General features: G+C 34.3%; 2 protein-coding genes across 2 annotated transcripts; one reads left to right on the top strand and one right to left on the bottom strand.

The window, feature by feature from the left end:
- Nucleotides 1-3,765: 3,765 nt before the first annotated feature.
- On the bottom strand, nucleotides 3,766-4,773 carry EAF01_003502 (uncharacterized protein; the record flags this gene model as incomplete). The annotated part of the gene is made up of 1 exon (XM_038911756.1): nucleotides 3,766-4,773. The coding sequence occupies one exon, from the start codon at nucleotides 4,771-4,773 to the stop codon at nucleotides 3,766-3,768; it is 1,008 nt and encodes a 335-aa protein (XP_038772991.1).
- Nucleotides 4,774-19,315: 14,542 nt separating this feature from the next.
- EAF01_003501 (uncharacterized protein) lies at nucleotides 19,316-21,155 on the top strand (the record flags this gene model as incomplete). Its single annotated transcript, XM_038911755.1, has 4 exons — nucleotides 19,316-19,366; nucleotides 19,412-19,845; nucleotides 19,892-20,252; nucleotides 20,832-21,155. 4 exons carry the CDS (start codon nucleotides 19,316-19,318, stop codon nucleotides 21,153-21,155), a joined length of 1,170 nt encoding a protein of 389 aa, XP_038772990.1.
- Nucleotides 21,156-21,385: the final 230 nt, after the last annotated feature.

Raw genomic sequence — 21,385 nt, 5'->3', positions numbered from 1 at the left:
AAAGATCTCTCGAGGTAATTTAGATTAGATTTTAAGTAGGAATTCAATAAGGTTGTAATTAATTATAATTCTCATAATTATAGTAATAAAACTAATAATTGTTTTTAAGCATAAAGCTTTATATATAAAGAAACCCTATTCCTTATATAGACCTTCGTTCTCTACAGAATTATGAAACTTTATTCTACTTAAATCCTTTGAATCTTATAGATCTAGATATTTATTCTTCGATCCCCTAGATCCTCTAGGTCCATCACGTGACCGTTTGACCATGTGACGCGGTATGTTGGATACCGTCGTAACACTCCTTGTCTTTCTTTAATAGATTATAAAATCTATATTCTTCAAGATTGTAGCTCTCTATATATCACTTATTAGAGCCTAGTAGCTATATCCAATCTGAATCCTCCTCTTCATATTCAGTATTGAGAATCACATAAAGATTTCGTTATAGCATCAATTTATAAGAGGTAAAGAATTTATAAGGTAGAATAATCTTATAATATTTACTATATAATAATTAATAATTAATATAAAAATTAGTATAAAAGAAGATTAATTTATCTAATCTTATAATCAATATAAAGCCCTAAAAGATTAAATAATCAATTTCTTTTCAATTTAATTTATTATACTTTTTTTGAAAGCTTTTTATTATCTACTTTCAAGCTTTTTGTTAAAAACGAAACTCAAGATTTCAATACTTCTAAATAATAAATTAATAATAAAAAAGTAAAAATTATAAGAGTCAATATATCTTAATATTATAAACAAAAAGCTTTTACTTTTACTTTTCTTTATCTTTTTTAAAATCAATAAACCTTTTTTTATTACACTTATTATCATTTCTTTATATTCACTCTTAAAAAGCCTTATTGTTTTCTTTACAATCTTCAAAATTATTATTTTCATTATAAGCTTATACAAATTAACCTTCCTTATTTTTATAGCCTAATCTTTATATAATAATTAATATATAAATATCTATTATCTTTTTAATAAAATCAAAATTAATATTAATAAAAAAAGATTAAGCTTATTCTAGCTTATTGCTTATAGATCATTTCATTTTTAATTCATTTTTTTATATGAGCTTGCTTGAACTTACTTATTTAGATTTACTTACTTAATTAATGAATAGCACTCAATTAATAAGTGATTACTATTTAATCATTTACTTTAGCTTTTTCGATTTGAATCTCAAATTCATTTTAATTATTTAATCAATTTCGAGCTTTAATAATATAAGGGTTATTAGATAATTTAATAGAAACTTTATATTTAAAAGGCATATTAAATTATTAGTATAAAGATTAATATAAAAATTTAATTTAATATTAGAGATTGAAAAGGCTTAAAATAAATTAAAGTCTTTAAAAGTAGGGAGATATTAAATACATATTTACTTATTTTTAAAGTAAGGGTTTAATTCTCGTTTAAATATTACTTTTTTTAATTTCTAATTTATTATATTCATATTTCAGCCTATTTTTCTTTTATTAATATTCCTAAGCTATTTATACTACAATTAATATTAGTAAGCTAAATCACTCTAATTTATTTTCAAATAGCTATTAATCTCTTAGTGAAATACAATATGCCTCTTTTAAAGCTAGGTATAATCCGATTTACTTTAAATAATACGAAAATGTAGTCACAAACTAAAAAATCATATATTCATAATATAAACAAAAAGAAAAGGAGATTTAAATTTGACAATAAATTAAATAATTAATATAATGATTAATATAAGATTTTAAAATATATATAATTATTATACTTTGAGAAATTTAGTAATATTAAAAATCAATAGAACTTTTTATTTTAAAATTACTATTTAATTAATTAATAAAAAAAATTATATATAATTATAATTCCTTTTAAATTTAAAACTTAATTTTAAAGGTTTTATAAAAGATTGTAGAATTTTTTATAATAATTAAATTTGAAAATAGATTTTTATACTTATTTATTAATAAAAAGCTAATAATTATTAATGACAAACTTATATATTATTTATATAAAATAAATAATTATTTAAGTGAAGGATATAGTACTTGTATGTCGCTTATAGAAAATAATAATGAATTACTTTTATATTAATAGGGAATTATAATTTATATTTAAATATATTGAAAATATATAGTAGTAGAAGTAGTTTTAATATCGAATAAAATAATCTAATTTATTAATAATATTATTAAGAAAATTATATAATTAATAATATTATTATTTAATAATATTTTATAATAATATTATTTATATAATAATTTCTACTTTTTTTAATAATATATAATAATATGTAATAAATATATAATTATAAGTAAAGTAATTAATATAAAAATTAGTATAATGTATTAATTATTTTATATTTTTAATTTTATCTTATTTTATCTTATCTTATATTATAATAAATTATTCAAAATAATCTGTAGATTATCTACAAATCACTCGTATATTTGCGGATAATTTACTTATTTGTAGATATACGGATTATTTATGAATATATAGATAATTCGTAGATAATTTGTGGATTATTTATGGATTATTTGTCTAGATTCTGAATTATTTGCTTTATAGATGAATTATTTGTGGATTATCTGTCGAGGCCATTATCCGCCCCGCGGGTACCCGTTGCGCAGCCTAATCCCCTTATACCCCTTCATACTTCACACAAACCAACTATAAAATAATACCCATCTCCTATCTCTTATCTCCTACTATTAGTAAAATAAAAATAAAAAGTCTTGAAATCATTATTATTATACATATACATATACACATACACACACACAGATATAGATATAGATATAGATATAGATATAGATATAGATATAGATATACATAGACACATACAGACATACATAGACACATACAGACATACTCATTCATATATACTCATATACACACCCATATAACATTCATAGTTACAAAGTTTCATGTCAATTCCACCTCCTCAACTCCCCTTGAAGCACCATTTACTACCTGGGTATACTACACTTTGCTGCGCTGTGATATACTTTATCATACGACGCCATGCGATGCTATGGTGAACCATACTACGCCATGATATGCTGTGCTATGTCATACTACACGATGTCACAACACAAAATACCGTTTGCAATAAATTAAAAGGTTTCTTTTCATCTCCCATCTACCTAATCAACCAAGTACCTATCTAGTGTCTAACTAGATTTCCTTAATTCTCACTCTCCCTCCCTCTCCCCCTCTCACTTCCCCCTCCCTCTCAATTCACGTTCACATCCATACATCAAAGGTATCCATCCATTCATCCATCCATCCATCGACCCACACCACACCATTCATTCCTCCCTTCCCCCCCCCCCAACATGCAAAAAAAACCATGCCATTAATATGTATAAATGCTGTAAAACTCAGGCCGTAAAAAAAATGAATGGAAGGCATACGGATGCTTTTTGTAAAACTCAAAAACTCAAAAACTCAAAAACTCAAAATGCTAATAATGTTGGTGTATACCAGTGAGGAATTCCATTCCATCTTAAATGTCACTGTACCACACCACCTAGATATCCCATTGCGAAAACTCGAAGGGGGAAAAAAAAAGAGATGAATAATCTCTGACTCGCTGACCAATGTACTCCAATCTCCTATCCATCATGCACACATACATGCAATGCAATGCGATCCCATATCCATCTGACATATACAGCAAAGTGATTTTTCATCAAGGAAGAAACAACAAAGAGTGTCCTCCCAGAAACTAAAACATCAGGAAATCATCATTTAAAAGTTTGCCGAAACATTTCCTCTTCCGGGTTGATGATAACCTTCCAAAGTAGTTTGGAAAGGATTGGGTACAGCACCACCTTCATTCTTCATTTCGTGACCGGCAGATACTGGATCGTAATTTCCCATCAATCCATCATTCTCATCTTCCTTCTTGTTGCGTCCCCAGATTCTCCATGCGACGATGAATAATCCTCCGAGCAGGATGGCTCCACCAATACCAACTACGACACCAATGACGGTATTACGTGTCTTGGTTGACATACCCGTGGAAGAGGAAGATGAGGAATCACTAATAGGAACAGCGGTTGTAGTAGTATATGCGGCAGGAGTAGTAGAAGTAGTGTACTCGGAGATAATAGTACTTCCACTTGATGTTGAATAGACGGTTACGACGACTCGAGTTGCGGATGGGGTAATGGTGACTTCGGAGATCGTGGTAGATTGAACGGTTGATGATGAAGAGGAAGAAGTCTTGCTAGTCTTGGTACTAGAGGTTTTCGTTGCAGTTGTTTGCGTAGTTTGAGTATCTTTGGGAGTTGGAGCTGCAGTCGTTTGGGCTGCTGTAGTTGCTGAAGATGTTGATTCAGGAACAGATACTGCAGTTGTTGCTGAGCTTGTAGGTGCTGTAGTTGTTGTAGCTTCTGCTGATGTAGCTGTTGGAGTGGTGGGAGCAGCTGGGGTGGTGGGAGCAGCTGGAGTGGTGGGAGCAGCTGGAGTGGTGGGAGCAGCTGGAGTGGTGGGAGCAGCTGAAGTTTCACTGGGTTTTGCTGCTGGAGTGGTTGAAGTGGCAGATGGTGTTGGTGTTGGTGCTGCGGTGGTAGTATCTGTATCTGCTGCGCTTCCTCCAGCACTGGTAGCGGCACTGCTACTCCCACCTCCTGATGATAAGGCACCAGTGCTATCTGCTCGTCGATTAAAGACACCACGATCAATCCAACCGGCTTGAGCGATGGCAAAGATAATTGCCAATACTGACAAGAATCTTAATGACCGAGAATACATTGTGGAAGATGATCGATCGTGATTCCCCGGTGATTCCAAACGAAAGAATTTGTTGAGATGGAGTGAGGAAAGGAAAGAAGATTGTCTTCAGTGTTTGTGATGGGGTTTTGTGTGATGGATGGTATGTTTAAAGTCTTGTTACTGATTGATTGGTAAACTTGGCGGAATTGTGTGGAAATGTCGCAAATAGATGCGGAAAGTTTGAATTTTGGGGGGAATTAGTGTGAGCGAGAGTGTGAATGTGAGAATGAGAATGAGAATGGATGAGAATGTGAATGTGATTTGGCGTTGAATATTTCGTGAAAGAGGAAAAGAATAATCTCAAGGTTTTAGTTAGATTGTTGATTTATGATTGATCTTAACGAAAGTCCAGGTAATGATGTGGAACGAGGGGAATGAGGGATGAATGAATATGAAGGAGAGAAAGAGAATAAATTTTGTTTAATGCTAGCTACTAGGTAGGTTAGATCATGTGAAGGAGGAAGGGGTCTGATGTGGGTTCAATTCAAGGCTCAAGGCGAAAATAAATAAATAAGCAAGACACACAAGACACAGAAGACAAAGACAAACACAAAGACAAACACAAACACAGTGCACACTTATTATTATTATTATTATCAAGAGATACAGATGACTGAATGATGGATTCGAGAACCAAAACTCAAAAAAGCGAAAAGTGGAGAGTGGTAAGCAATGAAGTAATTTAATTGGAGCGTAGATCAAGGTACTGTATCCTGATGTGTGTGATGTGGGTGTGTGGTGTGGCAGTGGTATTGGTGGAAGAAGGTTTAAGGAAGGTCAATCAAAGGTTAAGGGTTCAGGTTGAGAGTGAAGGGTGAAGGATGGAGAGTGAAGATTGAAGGATAAAAAGTGAAGTTTGAAAAATGAAGAGTGAAGATTGAAGGATAAAAAGTGAAGAATAAAGATTGAAAGATTATTTACGGGTCAAGGTTTAAGAAGTAAAGTGAGAAGAATTAAAAGTAGAGAGAGTGTCAATAATAAAGAGAAGATGGAAATGAAAGTTCAACTAGATACTGTACTTGAAGAGTGACAACAGTGAAAGATTACCCAAGTAAGAAATAGTAACAAGGGTTTTTTCATTCTTGACTTGATAGATGTTAAAAAGGGTTTCCCTTCTCTACTCAACACCACTAACCAAAATAGCTCCCCCTCAGGCTTCCTGTGACTTGCATAAGTATATAAAATGTTTCCTAGTTACCTCACCAAGCATATCTACATAGTATCCTCTATAGATACCTAGGTACTTTGACTAGTACACGGAGTATTTGACTTGTCTAATAAGTAGATCTATATATAGAATTTTCTCTACGAGTCTTCCCATACATACCGAGTGCTCAATAACCTATTTATATAAATCTTCCATCCTCTCTCTTCTCTCGACGTATATGGATTTCATTTCTCGACAGATATCGGTTCTTGAATTGTTGATTGATGATTATGTTGTGCATCTTGATGATGGATGATATCTTGATGATACTCATTCCCTTAAATTGCCAATTTCAAGGACTAGGTATTCTTGACCGAGGTCTCAGTTGGGGGTTTGATTCATCCTTTAAGGAGGCAAAGGATGGAAGTAAGGACAGAGAGAGATCTTGAAAGTACTTTATATCAAATACAAAGTGTTGATTGGAATCTTTCTTCCTTTTCTCTTTCTTTTCCTCTCTTTCAACTCGTCTTGATTTCTCTCTCAATCTTTCTATCGCTATCGCTATCTACATCACCATACACCATTTCCATCAACCCTCTCTCCCTCCCCTATCCATCACCCCAAGATCCATCACCAATCCACCTCATCCACCTCATCCACCTCATCCACCTCATCCATCCCAATCTCACATGTCTTATGAGTTGCAACTTAACCTCGTATTCCAACCACTGGTAACATCCTCACATCTTCAATCTTACATCTTTCATACTACACACTACATACCTGGTACTTGGCCTTTTTTCAAACCCACTGATAGGCCATTAGGTAGAAATTTCCATTATCAATTCCTATTCCAAGCATTTCCAACTCGGTACCAAGTATTCCAACCAATGCGCAATCCTGTGTCTCTTCCCACACGAATATATTCAATGATTTACGAGTATTGTGTGTACGAAGTACTTGTTTGGGGAATGATGCATTTGATGTGATATGATATGATATGATATAATATAATAAAATACCCAATCAACCAATCCTCCACAATGCTTCACTACACAACCCACAAGTACAAGTACAAACCACCCATAAATAATCCAACCCCGCCACGCCGATATCCTGCATATTTCCCAAGTACAGTACCTACTAATTACTACTAATAAATACCCTGAACACTCACCATAAACACATAGTAGGCAGTGCAATAACACCGAGTGAGAACCCTACGAAACCTTAGCACAACATCGAACCCATATCCTAAATCTGCACAAACAGTAAAAACTCTCACCATCTCTACCCACCATCCTACACATGATCTACCAACACCAATCCACCCACCTCTAACCCCAAACTCCGAGATCCATTGCCCATTTTCCGTTTTCCGTGTTATGCGATCCAACCGGACTTGCCGATACTACCCAGCACGAACGAAAGGTGGAGAGATGGACCCGACTGAATAAATACTTCTCATGTGACATATTTTGGGTCGCACTCACATTTCACTGGAAAGGATGGAGTATGTATGGAGGCTCGGGGGGGTTACCACTAGGGATTATCGATATTCCAGAATGTGTATTCTGATATGAGGGAGAGAGGATGAGAATTAGTCAGAGAATTCGATCTTGTGTATCTCTTGGAGCAGAGCGTATTTTCGGAGAAGTATATTCTGTTTATTTTATTACTTATTTAGGTATTGAATGAGTATCTAGGTATTATATTTATTTCAAAGTCTTTAGCTTTTTATTTATATTCTATATTTACTCGTGGAGGGCGAAGATTCAACACCTGTACACAATGCCCTCTACAAACCTATAACGTGGTTTATTAATACATACACTAAGTCGGGTACCCTACTTTCAGACCACTTTCCTTTTGGGCCACTTTTTACATCAAAAATGGAATTTTTAACTTTCTTATTTATGAATAGAATTTATTGAAAATTTATATATATATAATTTAGATCATTTTTAGCTTACCTTGAAAATTTCAGATTTTTAGGAATTTTCTGTATTGAGATCTAAAGCTTTAAAAATATCGATTTTTAAATTTGTATAGGAATCACATACAAATTTGAAACCTTTATAAAATCTTTAATAACTTTTTATTAAAAATTACTAAAAATAAACTATAAAAATTTATTAAAAATTTATAACATATTTACTTTGAAAGATTCAGAAAAAAAAAGAAAATTTCCTATAAATAGATATTTAAAGAATACTCTCAAAATTATAGGGATTATTTATACTATTCTAAACTTATTATATATTATATCTCTATATCGTGCTATATCTATTAATTTTTTTTTAATTTTTTTATTAATTTTTTTTTAGATTTAAATTCAAAACTTTCAAAAAGATAAATAGTTTTCTTTTAATAATTGTTATTAAAAAGTTATTAAAGATTTTATAAAAAAATTAAATTTATATATAATTCTTATAAAAATTAAAAAATCGATATTTTAAAGCTCTAAATCTCAATACAGAAAATTCCTAAAAATTTCAAAATCTCAGAATAAGCTTAAAATGATTTAAATTATATATATTCAAATTTTTATTAAATTAGATTATATATTATAGAGATATTAATAGACTAAAAAAGCGATTTTTGGTGTAAAAAGATGGCTTAAAATAGGGGTGGCCCGAAAGTAGAATGATCGATTTAATATCCTTTTTAATATTCATTATAATTCTGACTAGAATATTAGAAAGAAGTATTATATTAATAATCTTTAATTACTTCAAAATAAGAAACTCTTTATAAACTAGTTTTATTACATTATTAACTATCCTTTTTTAACCAAGATCTATTGTTTAGTACTCAATTATTTATTATATTCTTATAAAATTTAAGAATCTTTTTATTAAAGATTTACCTTCTCAATAATCTTATCGTCTGTAAGAATTAAAACTATATACATATAAAAAATAAGAAACTCTTCTTTAATAAAATTCGATTTAAATATCCTAATTAATTTGACTTTCTTGATATTATAATATAATATAATAATCAAAACAAAAACTATATCTTCTAATAAAACTCTTTTAATTAAATTAAATAATGTGAAGAATGTGGAGTTCCGGGGGAATCCCGGCCGGGGCCGAAGGTCACGCTTATATAATATATCATATAACATAGTGAGAAACCAAGCCTTTTCGGGCCTGGTAAGAGCCCTATAGGTACTTAAAATCCCTATATATACTACCCTTCGGGTAGTAGGCAATAAGAATAACAAATACAATTCAACTCTTCTTATAATACTATGTAATTCACCTAAATAATAAATAATAAAGTAAATAATTATATAAATTAAAATAAAAGCTTTTTAATAATCTATTTTTTATAATAATAACATCAAATATAAAAAAGTATTGATTCATTTGTTATAAAAATAAGAATTTTATAATATTATTATAAATATTATATATATTATATATATATTATTTGTTGCTTTTTCTAATTATATAATAGTAGTAGTAGTAAATTCATAATCGATTCGATCTATATAACTATAATAAGACTATATAATGCGCCTATATATGGTTCTAATTAAATAAAGTAAATAGAAAAAAGAAATAAAAACCTTTCCCCCCCTAAACTTTCCTATTAAAACCCTCAAGCAATCTTCCAAGCAATCCTTTTAAGTTCTTTAAATCACCTATATTATATATCTATTCTATTCAAAAACTTTTCATTTGTAAATCCTTTAAAATACCTATAAAACCCCTATACTTTTTATTTTATTATAATAATGAGGTGAATTATATAGTATTATAAGAAGAGTTGAATTGTATTTGTTATCTTTATTACTTATTATTCGAAGGGTAATATATATAGGGATTTTAAATATCTATAAGGTTCTTATTAAGTTCGAAAAGACTTAGTTTCTTATTATGTTATATGATATATTATATAAGCGTGACCTTCGGCTTTGACCGAGATTCCCCCAGAACCCCACATTCTTTACAAATAATCTTTTTCTTTTTATTTAATTTCTTTCGAAATATAATAAAAATTATAATTAATTATAATATTATATCCCTCTTAAAAAGTTATCTTCACTCTCTAATACTTCAAATCCTTTAAAGATTGTTTTATTATAACCTTTAATTTATTACTTATAAGCCTTATATCTACCTTCTTTTATAATATATTAATAATATATAATTTCTTTTTAAGATCTAATATTTCTTATTTTTTTTCCTTTTATTAAGTTACCCTATTAATATAGAATACATTATATTAGAACCTATCGAATCACCTTATTGATACAGAGAACAAGATTATATTATAGAACTAGATAGTTAAATAAGATCGAAATAATAGGTATAATAATATCGGGATATTATTATTCTAATAATATACTCTTTATATGAAAGGGTTACTATTCCTCCAATCATAATTAATAGTATATTATATATTATATAACATAGTAATATGTTACGGGAGCTGCCTCTAGGGTCACGTGGAAGTGTCTAGAGATCTCTCGAGGTGGTTTAGACTAGACTTCAAGTAGGAATTCAATAAGGTTGTAACTGGTTGCAATTCTCGTAACTATAGTAATGAAACTAATGATTGTTCTTGAGCACGAAGCTCTACATTGTAATGAAACCCATTCCCTTATATAGACCTTCGTTCCTTGTTGTCCCATTGATCCCATCGTGTCCCACCAGGTGGGAGCAGTGGGATCCAGTGGGAATCTCTAATCCCGTGACTTTCTGATCAGGTGACTCGGTATGTTGGATGTCGTCGTAACACTATCCCCTTCCTAGCTTAGCGCTTGTCCCAAGCGTTCATAAAGTGAGTTTCCCCCACTTGATTAATTCCGTAGTGCCTTCCTTTCTGTTTGTTATGATGTCCGTTATTCGTTCTTCAAAATCTGTTGCTAGTCGTAAAAATATTTATTTTCGTTCTAAAGACAAAGGTGTCATTATGTCTTACAAGTGTAGTCGCTGTTTGGAGAAGAACCTTGAGTGTCGGGTGCTTCCAAATGCTGTGCGCTGTGGTGAATGTATAAAGAGTGTGGGCAGTGGTCGTTGTGATGTGTATGGCCACTCTGCGGGCGATTGGTCTCGTGTTAATTCTGAGGAAGAGCGTCTTGAGTTCGAGGAGGAGAAGGCTGCGAATGCTATGGCTGAAGCAGCTGCTCGGCTGGCTCCTGCGAAGGCAGAAGCGTGTTTTGCGGGAAAAGGCTGGCAAAATGCTTCAACATGACCTTCGTACTATTGAAGCTCTTGAAGAGTTTGAGGCTGAGGAACAGCGATTGGAAAATGAGCGTATTGAGAAGGAAAAGGAGTTGGCGTCTGTCTCTGCTGCTGGCCCTAGCGATGGTTCCTTTGTTTTCGACTCTTCTTCTTTGGACCCTTCGATCCTGGCTACAATGGATTCTCCTTCCTTCTGGGCAAATCCGGGTATTGCTGGTGGAACGCCTCCAACTTCTCAGGGCAGTTGAGGTTTGTTCTTGGTTCCCATGAATTTTCGGTGTGTGGATAATCTAACCATTTGATTAAATATTTGATTGTGCCTCTGACGTATTTACAATCTAGTATTGTTTCGACATCGTATATGGCGTTCGGGTTGACTGGTTCGATTTCCGTTAATGGCGCATTCGGCGCTCCTGGTGGTGCTGGTTCGAGCAAGGATATGTGGAATACTGGGTGGATGTTCATCGTGTCTGGTAGTTTTAACCGATAATTGACGGTTCCTATTACCTTATCAATCTTGAATGGTCCTAGTTTCCTGTGGTCGAGTTTATTGCTTGGTCTTTTGGTTTCAATGTTTCGTCGTAGCAAGTAAACTTTATCCCCCTCTTTAAGCGTAGGTTCCATACTACGTTTCGTATTGTAGTACGCTGCTGTTCTGGATGATATGAATCTTAGATCAAGAGCAAGCTGTTCTTGTAAATCTTTTAACTGTTCGACTTGTATTATTGCTGATTCGGCATTGACTTCTTGTGGTATCGGTGTTTGATATGCTTTAGGATTAAACCCAAAGTTAGCGCGTGCTGGTGTTATCTTTGTGGTTTCCGTTTCCGATGTGTTATATGCGAACTGTGCCATAGGTAATAGTTCTACCCAATTGTCTTGTCGATAATTTACATAGCATCTAAGATATGCTTCCATTGTCTGATTGGTCCTTTCTGTTTGACCGTCTGTCTGTGGGTGGAAAGCTGTCGACAGCTTTCTTTTAATACCCATTAGTGCTAATAGGGTAGTCCAGAATTTCGAGGTAAAGAGCTTGTCTCTATCCGAGATTATCTCATCTGGTACTCCATGTATGCTTACTATGACCCTGAAGAATACATATGCTAGTTGTTCAGCAGTCCATGTTTCTTTGAATGGTATCATGTATGCGAATTTTGTTAATCTGTCTACTACGTTGAGTATTGCGTCGTACTCAATCGCCGTGGTAGGGTCCTTTGAGAGTGGTAGTTTGACCACAAAGTCCCATATAATGGACTTCCATGGCTGAGAAGGCATGTCTGGGGTCTGGAGCTGACCATACGGAGCGTGTCTAGAGGACTTATTCCGTATGCAGGTATCGCAATTTCCAACAACTTCTTCAACTATCGTTCTCATTCGTGGGAAGTAACTGATTTCCCGTAATCTTGCGAATGTTCTCGCGATTCCCTGATGTCCATGTGCCGGCAACCCGTGTTGTTCCGTCACGAATTCCTTAGTCATTCGACTAGGAATGTATACTTTTCCGTGGAAGTATATGATCTCGTTTTCTATCGTGAATCCTGGTTCTATTGTCTTGCGTATGCGTATAGCTGTAGCATCCTTGTCGTAATGTGATTGGATTTGACTCCTGAGATGGTTGTCTTCCAATATATGAGTAGCTGCAAGCTGTGGTGCATTGTAAACCAGTGATTCGCCTTCTTTCTTGAATATAGCGTACGATTCGTACGACTTATTTTCTTGATATTCTGGTTTTCGGCTAAGAGCGTCGGCTCTAGCGTTTTCTGATCCTTTGACATATGAAATCTTAAAATTGTAGTTGGCCATGGTTTCCGACCATCTGACCTGTCGTCTGTTTAACTGCTTCGTTGTGGTGAAGTAAACCAAGTTCTTATGATCCGTATACACCTGTACTGTGTATTTTGATCCTTCCAAATATACTCGCCATTCTCTAAATGCGTCGACTATCGCCAGTAATTCTTTGTCATATATTTCGTAGTTCAATTCGGCTGGTGATAGCTTTCGAGAGTAGAATGCGATTGGTTGCTATTTCTCATTTTGACCTGGTTGGCTCAACACTGCGCCTATAGCAAAATCTGAGGAGTCCGTTTCCACTATGATTTGCTTATCAGGATCGAATGTCAACAGTATTGGCTCCTCGGCCACTGCCTGTTTGAGCGTTTCGAAGGACTCCTGCGCCTTGGCGGTCCATTCGAAGCTTCCTTGATCTTTTCTGGTTAACGTGGTCAAGGGTGTAGTAATTCCTGAATAACCCTTGATAAATCTTCGGTAGAAGTTGACAAATCCCAAAAAGGATTGTACTTCCTTAATGGTGTTTGGCTGCTTCCATTCAAGCACTGCTTTGACCTTATCTTTGCTCATCTTGAGCCCTTGGCTTGATACGGTGAACCCTAAGAATTCTGTTTCCTTGACGTGGAATTCGCATTTGCTTGGTTTACATAGCAAATCTGCCTTGACTAAGCTTTCGAGGATGCTGCTGACATCCTTGATGTGTTGGCTCTCGTTGTTTGAATATACTAGGATGTCGTCCAAGTAGCATATACAACAAGTGTCTAAGTATGGTGACAACACATTGTTCATGAGTCTCATGAAAGTAGCTGGTGCGTTAGTTAGCCCGAACGGCATAACTTGGTACTCGTATAGCCCGTATCTTGTTTTGAAAGCGGTTTTCCATTCCTCGCCTTCCTTCATTCTGATCAAATGGTACCCGTTGCGCAGGTCCATCTTGGTGAATATGGTAGCTCCGCCCAATCGATCTCTTAATTCCGTAGCTAATGGAAGTGGATATCGATCCTTCTTGGTAAGCGTGTTGAGCTTTCTGTAGTCCACAACTAGTCTCTTAGTACCATCCTTCTTGGGTACCCACATAGTTGGACTTGCCACTTGGGACGTGGATTCCCTGATCCATCCCTTGGCCAAATTGTCATCGATATATTCCCTGAGCGTCTTCAGCTCATCGGCTGACATTGAATAAATTGGGGTGTGCACAGGCATCTTGCCTTCCTCCAATATTATCTCATGATCCCATGGCTTGTGTTCTGGCAAAGCCTCATGGATCCCTGGTTCCTTGAACACATGTTCGTATTTCTTGTACTGTTCTGGTATCATAGGCTCTTCTGCCTTGATTGCGATTTCCTGCCGTGTCGTTGGCTTCTGCATTTGTAGAGGAGGTGTACTGGCCTTCGCTCTTAATGGAGGACCCTGGACTGGGTGTCCTACGTCGCCGGTGTTGTTCGCGTTCAACTCTCCTTGGCGCGTGTTACGTCTCGCGGACGCCTTGAACGTGTCGTCGTGACCGTTCTTGCACTGATCAAATGTCACTGTCTCTTGTGACCAATCTATCTTAGGATTGTGTGCCTTCAACCATGGCATCCCTAAGATGATCTGTTGTTGGCCCAATGGCACAACGTCAAGCTGTATAACCTCTGAATGTTGGGTTATGTTCATTTGTACTGGTCGTGTCTCCTGTGAAACATTCCCGTCAGATCCTGCTAGTTGTCCGTCAACTAACTGCAATTGGTAGGGTTTTTGTTTCTTCTGGAGTGGAACTCCCAAGTACTTTGCAGCTTCTGGTGCAATAAAGTTTCCTGTAGCCCCTGAATCTATCATGGCTTGCTGTATTTGTCCGTTTATTTTGACCTTGCAGTATATCTGTCCTGCTTGTCCTGTAGCATTCAATTGCTGGGTAACTTGTTTTTTGTCTGTTTCATTGGATTGTTGGTTCCTTGTCTTTCTTTTCTTGGGGAACCATCCGGTTGCTTCTTTATCTGATCGATGGATTCCGCAGAATTCATCATAGCAAGCAGTCCAGCTCATCATCGCGTGATCTGCTGGTATCTCTTCCTTAATACATTCTTCCGTTACCGACGGTGATGGGGTTCGGTAATACTCCTGTTCCCACAAATCTACTGCATTCATACCCTCTTGGTTTCGTGGTAACTCATCCAATAATTTCCGGAATTCTTCACTGGTGAAGGTCTCAGTTTCTTCGGTCTTAGCTGGATGTTCCTGGGATACAAAGGTAGCGTTAAGTTGGCCTTTGCCGAACTTGGGTTTGAAGTTGCCTTTCTTTCCTCCTGTCTTCTTACTTCGGCAATCCGCTGCCCGGTGCCCTGTTTTTCCACATTCAAAGCATAAGTTGTTTTCTCGTCTACGTTTCTTTTCCTGATCATCATTCCTGTTTGCGTGGTGCGTGGCGTCTAACTCCATAGGGTCTCCGTATCTCTGTGGATTGTATCGTGGTCTACCCTCGTTCTTGCGGTAACGCCCTTGGTTTTGATTTTCTTGAGGTTTGTATGATCTTTGGCTTTGCTTAAATCTGTAGAGACGATCGTCGGCTTCAATAGAGTCCTTGATTAAGTCGTTCAAATCATTACTCTCGCCGTCTCGGTCTAGTTCCAATCGTACTTCTGGTTTGAGCCCTTTTCGGTAATGGCTCATGATGGCGGTCTTATCCCATTTGGTCATTCCTGCATATCTTCGGAACTCCGTAGCGTACTTGAGGGCTGATCCTGTTTGCTTGATGTTAAAGATCTTTTCCTCGGCTATCTCTAACTCGTTGGCGTTTCCGAAAATCCTACGGATTTCTGTTTTGAACCCTTCGAAGCTCTCGAAGATTACTCTGGTAGGTTTCATGCGGTATCGCTCGCTGTTCTCGAAGTAGTCCCGCAAGTATGGCTGAATCCATTTGCCTGCTTCTCCTCTGAGGTATGATACGGCCCATACACTCTTGGATTCCTTTTCGGTAAACTTGTCTTCGTTGAATCTGAAGTAGATTTCAAGTTGCAAGAGGAAGGTGTCGAGTTCCTGTCGACTTCCTTGGTATTTGTCTGGTAAGGCAATCTTGAGTGTTTCGTTGATGGTAATTTCCTTGGGAGCATCGGTCATCTCGACATCGTCGGTGTCGGGTGCTTGTGCCTGACTGCTCGCGGATGCACTGGTGGGTGCCATATCGTCGGTTGGTATTGAATCGGTACTTGAAGCAGAAATGGTGCTCAAAGTGTTACGGGAGCTGTCTCTAGGGTCACGTGGAAGTGTCTAGAGATCTCTCGAGGTGGTTTAGACTAGACTTCAAGTAGGAATTCAATAAGGTTGTAACTGGTTGCAATTCTCGTAACTATAGTAATGAAACTAATGATTGTTCTTGAGCACGAAGCTCTACATTGTAATGAAACCCATTCCCTTATATAGACCTTCGTTCCTTGTTGTCCCATTGATCCCATCGTGTCCCACCAGGTGGGAGCAGTGGGATCCAGTGGGAATCTCTAATCCCGTGACTTTCTGATCAGGTGACTCGGTATGTTGGATGTCGTCGTAACATAATATTGTAATCAGTATTTTATAATAATATTGTATACCTGAATCAAGTATATTATAAATATTTTTCGAAAGGTCTGACTTTTCTCTTTATTCATATAGAATAGCTATAAGTATATTAATAGGATATTAAATACTATATTAATTTATTTTTTATAAAATATTTCTTGAAAAAAGCAAAGTTTTTTTAAAGAGTTTTCACTCTTCATTTTCCTATACTTAAAAACCTTTTTCTTTATAATTGAAATCCTTCTATAAGGCCTTTAAGTATTAAAAAGCCTGGATTATTATAAGAATCTATAATTTAATCTTTTTTATTAATTATATTTAATATAATAAGTTTATTATTAACAGTATTAATATTAATAATATTAATATAGATATATCGAATCTTTTTCCTCAATATTAATAATAATATTTCTCTAACCCGAATAGATATTAACTTAGTGATTGTAGGAGAGGATATTAGAAGATTTCCTGCTTCAAATATAATAAAGATTAATGAGTTTTTCCAAGAAAATCTTTCCTTGGTTTTTTCGTGTTTTTTTCTCTAATTATATAAGTCTTTTATAATACTATTAATATTCTATTATAAATGAATTGAGTTTCAATAAGTTTATATTTATAATATATTACTGATCTAGATTATGTAATATTAATCACAGGAATTATTATTATTATTAATTTAAAAGAAGGTAAACCAACTTCGCCTATAAGCTTTCAATCCAACTACTATTTAAAATTATGTTGTTAAAACATTTTCTTTAAACTTAAATTTACGCCCTATTAATACAAGGGGTTTAAGGGCTCGTAGGTTCCTAATATATATATAAATGAAGAAGTAAATACTAATATTATTTAAGAGAATAGTAGAGTTGTAGATTGATTATAAGGTATTTATATATATAACAATAGTATTTGAGAAAATGCTTATTAATAATAAGTCTAAGGTAGAGGGTATAATTATTATAATAATATAGAAGGAGGTTGATGAATATTAATAATAGACTATAATATTGAAATAGAAATAAGAACAGGCTTTTCTTTTTCCTTCTTATTATTATTATATATTTTAAGCATATAGTAATTCCACTTAATAGCCTACTTTATAATCCATATATATGAAAAAAGATTAACAATCATATTATTAATTTTTTTAATAATATGCTTTGTTTATTCAAATTGTTTATTAATAGATATTATATAATAATTTTTAATATTAAAGATTTAATAATAATGATTATAATTAGAGTACTTATATTTTAAATACCTTTAATATTCTGAAGTTTTTCTTTAAAGCTTCTCAACCTTAAGATTACTTTTTCTTTAAATATTTATTCTTTTCAATTATTTTTTTATTACAATATTATATTCTATTCGTTTTGATTTTGTTTTTAATTTATTATTATTATTATTATTATTATTATTATTATTATTATTATTATTATTATTATTATTATTATTATTATTATTATTATTATTATTATTATTATTATTATTATTATTATTATTATTATTTCTATCTTTATCTTCATTTTCGAAATTTAAATTTAGTTTTATATATTATACATGCTTCTTTTTAAAATCTAAACTCTTTTCAATAGAAGGTATAAATATATACTTTTCAGAGTATATATAATAAACCTACACTTTAATAATATTTTAATACTTTTTATTAAAGTGCTCTTATACATAAAGATTATAAAGAATATTCTTTTATTCCTTTTAATTAGAAATATTATTGAATTTGTTTTCATTTTTATTTATTAAATTGATAAAAAATTATTTTTAGAATTGTCTTATTTTTTTATTAATATATATTTAATACTTATTTATTTATTTACTTCTTTTTATATAATACTTAAAAGTTTATTAAAAAAAATTATATTAGAAAAATTGTAAATTATGAGAATTATTCTTTTATTAATATATTACTTAAAAAACAATTGATAATATATATAACATTTTACATTCTCTATTTTAGAATTAAAGGTAAACTTATATAAAGAAGATTATATTTAGAATCTTAATATATTAAGCAAAAAGGTATCAACTTTAATAATATTAGAAAGAAGGATTATAAAAGGAGTAGAGTTAGTAGTAAAGGTGTTAAAAGCTTTTTCACTTTTTAAGGCATTCTTATAAGATTGTATAATCTTTAGAAAAGAGTTTTTAAGCTTTTTAGGCAAAGGAATAATAATAATTGATTTAGAAAGGAGTGTTTATTTTTTGTTCAAGATTTTTTTACTTAATTTAAAAGCTCGAATAAATCTTTGAAAAAAAGGAAGAAGTGAATTCTTCTATTCAATAAAACATTTAGATTCTTTAGTCTTTATAATTATTTTGAACTAATAATTCATTAAATTGAAATATTAATAATAGAACTATAAATAAAACAATATATATTAAAAATTGAGATTGTATATTTGAGCAGAAATTATATGAGCATTAAAATTTAAGGTTTTGGAAACACGTTATTAAATTAGGTGTAATGTGGGGTGATTGCTTAGGCGAGGCACTAAAGTAGGTTGGTGAGCTCATCAAGAAAAGTCTGGTTCAGCGAACTATGCATCATGAACATTTCCGTAACGAGGATGCATCTCAAGCAAGCTTATAAATTACCAACTCGTTCTTCGATTTTTTTCAGCAGGTGGTGAGACCATCAACAAATTGACCCCTCGCCCCGAAACAGAGAGATGTACCCATTTCACACAAAACGTTCATCAACATCGAGTAATCTAACCATCACCTGGAATGCAATAGTTCCACCATGTTATATTTGCACTTTGATAAATAAAACCCTTACAGATACTCCCAAACTATACCCGCTACTATCGTCTCCCTCAAGAAACGTCACATGAAAATGGCCTGGAAAAGCATGCCTACTGAGGTATGGGAACTCATTATTTGTCAGGTAAGATCTCACTCGTTTATTAGCCAGATGTCTAATCTTTGGTAGGTTCCTAGTCAATCCGATGTAGCAAGTATACGCAGGGTCTCGAAACACTTCCAGAATACCGCTCTCCGATCTTTATACAGAACCATTGAGATTAGAGCAAAGGACGAGTGGAACCTCGTAGATCTAAGTCTTGATTCACTTCTGCGAACTTTAGATAAGCATCCAGAATATGTCAACTATGTAAAGAATGTTTGTATATCCGCTCCAGTCCACCAAAACCTTAAATACCGCTGCCCTCACCTGTATGAGGGAGATAGCAAGTATATGGAAACTTTCCAAGAAGCGTACGAGGAAGAATATGAGGAGATGGACCACCAGGAATGTGAAAAAGGGGAGTATAGTAAGCCAAGCCAGGATGTTTTTCTAAGCGACCTCCGTTCTGGAGTTCTAGCCCTCCTCCACTGCTTGCGAGATAACCATCTGAGTAGCTTCTCGTATGTACCTTCCTTTACTCACTGATTTTTCTGACATTGGCTACAGTTGGCAGTTAGGGACATGTGTACCCTCAGAGTTACTCGGCCTTTCCGGGCAATTGTTGAGAAAGCAAAACCAGATTGAATCTCTGTCACTCGTCACAGACACATGGTGCCATCTGAACAATGGAATCAAACAGACAAACCGAACAATTCCTAAACCTATCGGTTTTACGTCTCTTCAATCGATTTCATGGCGAGGGATACATTCGAGAAGTGACTTTTCGGCTCTACAAGGTGCGCTTCAGGCAAACTCGAAGCACCTCAAAACTCTGGAGCTAGACTTGGCCAAATGGATGTCCGCTGAGTTTGACTACCACTATAAAAGTTGGAACCACGATAAATCTCAGCACTTTCAGGCCTATGAGGTACTACAGTTGGGTACCAAGTGTCTGGAAATAATATTCCCATCATTGAAGACCTTGTCTCTCTTCCGGGGTTTCATACCATATTGCAGCCTCTGAGATTGCATCGGCCTTCAATTTTAGCAAACTTCGTTCATCAAAGCTAAACAAATGCCCGCACATACGAAACTTGCTCGAAGCCGTTTTACAGGCAAGCCAACCTATGCGACTGGCTTCGCTGGAACTAGTCATCGAGGAGGGCTATCTTAGAGGTCTTTCCGATCCCTTAATCAGGTTCTTGGCATCATTTAAATGGCTTGAAGTTTTCAATCTGCTCATATATGACAATGAAATCAGTGGAGAATTATGAAATACGATTCTTCTTCACCAATCGACTCTGAAACAACTTGTCTACCATGAAAGGCCCCATAATACTAAACGAACAACCGACAGGTTAATCCTTCCTTGGGATAGGATACCGCAAGGTAGTGTTCTGAGTAGTAATCCCAGTCTGGGGCTTCGCTATTTTGATATATGTTGCTCGTTATCGGACTTGGTAAGCCCCCTCCCTTCCTTATACAGAAGTATAATTGACATATTCAGGATGCTCGTCTTGGCGCGCTTGATAAAGATGCCCTCACACTTTTGCATATTCGCAGAACGGGAATTGATGAGTGCAAAAGACAGATGGGGTATATGGGAGCTTCATCTGAGAACAGATCTTTATACGACTTTGCTGTGTGGGCTTTTGGCCCACATGGATTTCCTCGCCTTCGGGTGTTAGCTTATGGTGACTTCTCTTATGGGAATCGCTATGCTCAGCAGAACACACTATTCCGGAGAAGGTCAAGCTCTGGCTTGAACACCACCAATTTTACTGCTCAATTAGAACCAACAAGCTTTGAAGTAGTGAGGAGCGATAGATAGAATCGTATGGATAACATGGATGCATATCTGGAAGTGTTAGAGGCATGCCCTGTAGATTATATATATAGTTAGGCACCTATATGGCTCAAATAATTGAATACACTCTGGACCGATATACTTCAATACCCAACTTTGTATACCACCTTCACGCTCAAATAGAGTCAGCATCGAAATTGTGACCGTCTGCCTCTTCGGGTCACATGTCAACGTAAAGCAGCATTCCGATCGTG

This window comes from Botrytis porri, assembly GCF_014898465.1.
Source record: "Botrytis porri strain MUCL 3234 chromosome Unknown BPOR_004, whole genome shotgun sequence".
In the NCBI taxonomy this organism is placed as follows: Eukaryota; Fungi; Ascomycota; class Leotiomycetes; order Helotiales; family Sclerotiniaceae; genus Botrytis; species Botrytis porri.
This window is presented reverse-complemented; position numbering and strand designations above follow the sequence as displayed.